The 3,294-nt window shown below is 40.3% G+C and overlaps 1 protein-coding gene across 2 annotated transcripts; it reads left to right on the top strand.

Moving 5' to 3' along the window:
* The first annotated feature begins 880 nt into the window (after positions 1-880).
* cln8 (CLN8 transmembrane ER and ERGIC protein) lies at positions 881-2,768 on the top strand. Of its 2 annotated transcripts, XM_014011305.1 has the most exons (4): positions 881-986; positions 1,316-1,734; positions 1,834-1,943; positions 2,128-2,768. In XM_014011305.1, exons 2-4 carry the CDS (start codon positions 1,401-1,403, stop codon positions 2,452-2,454), a joined length of 771 nt encoding a protein of 256 aa, XP_013866759.1. In that variant the 5' UTR covers positions 881-986; positions 1,316-1,400; the 3' UTR covers positions 2,455-2,768. The 2 variants fall into 2 exon arrangements, with proteins under 2 accessions (XP_013866759.1, XP_013866751.1); XM_014011297.1 differs by having other exon boundaries at positions 882-986; positions 1,316-1,943.
* Positions 2,769-3,294: the final 526 nt, after the last annotated feature.

Genomic DNA, 3,294 nt, shown 5'->3' on the forward strand with positions numbered 1-3,294 from the left:
AACATCGTCCTCTAGATGGCAGTATAGGATTATTTATTCATCAGCCCTATTTTCTCTGAACACTACAGAAAACAGCTGCGAGGTTTATTTGATTACATCAGTGAAGTTGTTTATTTGAAAACCATTAAAGCTAATGTGTGTTTGCCAATTTGTATTGTGGACTTTCTATTTTAACTGCAGTCTTCAGTACTTCCTGATACTGTGGAAGTTGTGTGCGCGCACATACACACATGCACCTTATTTTACCTATTTGCCTTTGTAATTTTCCCAATTATATATTATTGTATTTTGTTTCCTCTTGGGATTTAAAACAAAAAAAAACACTTCAACATGTTCATATTTACTTTTTGTAAAGTCACAAATGTTTTTGTTTTTTGTTACTTGACTACTGTTAATGTTTGAATCAATGGGGGGTGTACGTTATTTTTCTTTCTGCTGCCTTTTGTTGTAGTTGAATTTATTATTGTATGCAATATATTTTTAAATGAGTGAAGTCTCTTTCAATTATCAAATGTTTTGAGAAATTTTTTATATATTTAATGTTCAATTTCTCCACATAAAGTGAATTTACTTTATATGAAATACTTTTCCCCCATTTTTTAAAGAAGATTAAGTCGGTGGCTAAATTTATTAGCTCCCTGAGCGAAGTTTTAGGCATAAACTCTGTGAGCGTAGCGTGTGTGTAGCAATACTGCCCCCTGCTGGACAAAAACAGCACCGCAGACACAGTGTGAGCATGTACATTTCTTATATCTGTATAATAACACTTTGACAGACACTCTACCATTACCGACAGAGCCAAAAGCCAATAGGATTCACGGCCTCTGAACCGCACTGGCCAATGGAATATCAGAACTGTTGCGCGGAGGCGTGACTTCCTGTTTGGATCTCACGTGACTAAATTGGAATCGTATGATGCTGGGTCGGTAGATTTCCTGTCCCAGCTCGAAAACCTGTTCTGTTCAAATTCCGAAGATGTTAAAATCGTAAGTTATGGTAATTATTTAAAGAAAATATAGTTTTAAAACTGTGTTTGCTTGTTCTAGTCACAGTTTGACTCGATACGGTATAAGTTACCTAGGTTTAGCGACAGAAGTAGTTGTTAAATGTCTGTAATTTCAGGAATGCGTATGCTATTACTAAAGCTATATAAGTTGTAAAGTCTTATCTGTCAGGTTTTATTAGTTTAAAAAAGCCCTTCCTAGTCTTACTAACTGAGTTAATGGAAAACGTGAACTGATCACGCTGCTTATTTAAATTGTCTAAAATTAGCACGGTGATTATATGGTTGTTCATTCACGTCTGTGTTTTCCAGGTGAGCCACCATGCAGGTACCATTTGAAGCTTCCACCTTCAGGTGAAAATTCCCAGATAAGGTTTACTTTCYACCCATAAACACCATGATGGATCTCGAGCAGCAGACCACCCCTCTCCCCCAGCCCAGCCCGGAGTACTTTTCATGCAGCTATCGGCTCCAGATCATCTGTTTAGGATTTGGCTTCTATGCAGCAGTATTCCTCCTCTCCCACCTCCTGTCTGTGGCTCTGTCCTGCACCTACAACTCCCTCCCAGCCAAGGAGAAGGTTTTCTGGAACCTGGCAGCCACTCGGGCGGCGTTTGGCACCCAGAGTACAGTAGCAGGACTTCGGGCTCTGACCGAGGACTCTGCGTTGTTCAAAGAGAGAATCAGGGGCCAAGAAGACTGGTCGTGGTTTCACGTCCTCACAGCCACAGGTTTCTTTGTCTTTGAGAATGTAGCACTTCATGCATCCAATGTGGTGTTTTGGTCGTTTGACCTCCCGCTGGCCATGCACCATTTCTTCGCCCTGTCAGGGTTTGCAGGAGCAGTGGTGTGGGATTCTCAGGGCCACTACCTGCCCATGGTTACCCTCCTTCTGGAGATGAGTACACCTTTCACCTGCATATCCTGGATGCTACTAAAGGTAGGAGTCTTGTGGATTACTAAAAGGTTAAATTTAGTGTTCTTGGAAAGAGGAAGTTCAAGAAAAACAAACTGTGATGCTGCTTAAAATTTCTCTGTTCCTCTTTAATCACAACCTTGACTTGTTGATTATTTGCAAAGCATGAGATTTTTATTCACATCATGATTGTTTGTTTCCATTCAAGTCTGGCTGGGCTCACACTCTGTTCTGGAGAGCCAACCAGTGGGTGATGATCCACATGTTCCACTGTCGCATGGTGCTCACCTATTACATGTGGTGGGTCACGCTGACCCACTGGGAGGAGGTCAACRCCCACATAGCTCTGCCCCTACGCCTCCTTTTCTTCTCTGGACTCGCTCTGCTCACGCTCTTCATCAACCCCATCTGGACGCACAAGAAGACCATGCAGCTGCTAAACCCCGTGGACTGGAACTTCTGCAACAAGACGACACGGATCAACGGCGCCACGAGGGATCAGTCTGAAGATTCTGTGAAACCCCACGCCAACTGAGAAGCATCAAAAGGTTTTTTGTTGTTGTTGAGCTTTAGTCACAATGGGAAATGTGTGTGAGAAAATTTAATCAAACTCCTTTATTTCACTTACAAATCAAAATCTAGTTGGACAAAACATTGGGTCAGCGTGTTAGAATATGAAAAACAAATGTGGACAGTTTGATGTATTTTACACTTAAATTCAAACTAAACAAAATGTTTGTTTTGCTTCAGGCTGGTGAAGTAGTCCCACAAATCTTGTCACACACACAGGACAGAAGTTGATGTTAAAWTGGACCAAGTTTAGAGAATAAACTTCCTTATCATAAATCATTAGATGTGTTTGAACAGACAAGTCAGTCCATGTTTGTTTACVACTCTAAATCCTCCCACAGCAGAGAGGACAAATCTTTTTCATGGTYGTGACTGACGTAAACAAGCTTTTTAGAATCTCTCTTCATGTTGGAAGAAAGATCAAGAATTGTTCTCYTTAYAAAGGCTTCAYTGTGYAAAATGGAGATGCAGTATGACRGGAYGAAAAAWAGGCTACATTCTTTTAACCTTGATGTATTTGTTTTGTATTTTAAGCTAAGTGGTATGAACTGCAAAGTATTTCATTTTTTTCAAGAGCCAAATCCAAAGTTTTTATATTATTTTGTGCTTGCAGAGCTTGGTTGAGTGCTGTATTTATGTGGACATTTTTTGGGATATTAGGAAATTAGAGTAAGGGGTCTGGGTTAGGCTGTAGAAATGAATGGAAGTCAGTGCAAGTCCTCACAAAGATAGTGAAAGAGTGTGTGTTTGTGTTGCCTCACAATTAACAAATAAGGTTTTTTGTCTCTACTGCAAACGTTCAAAC

This window comes from Austrofundulus limnaeus, unplaced genomic scaffold (assembly GCF_001266775.1).
Source record: "Austrofundulus limnaeus strain Quisiro unplaced genomic scaffold, Austrofundulus_limnaeus-1.0 Scaffold2, whole genome shotgun sequence".
Taxonomy (NCBI): Eukaryota; Metazoa; Chordata; class Actinopteri; order Cyprinodontiformes; family Rivulidae; genus Austrofundulus; species Austrofundulus limnaeus.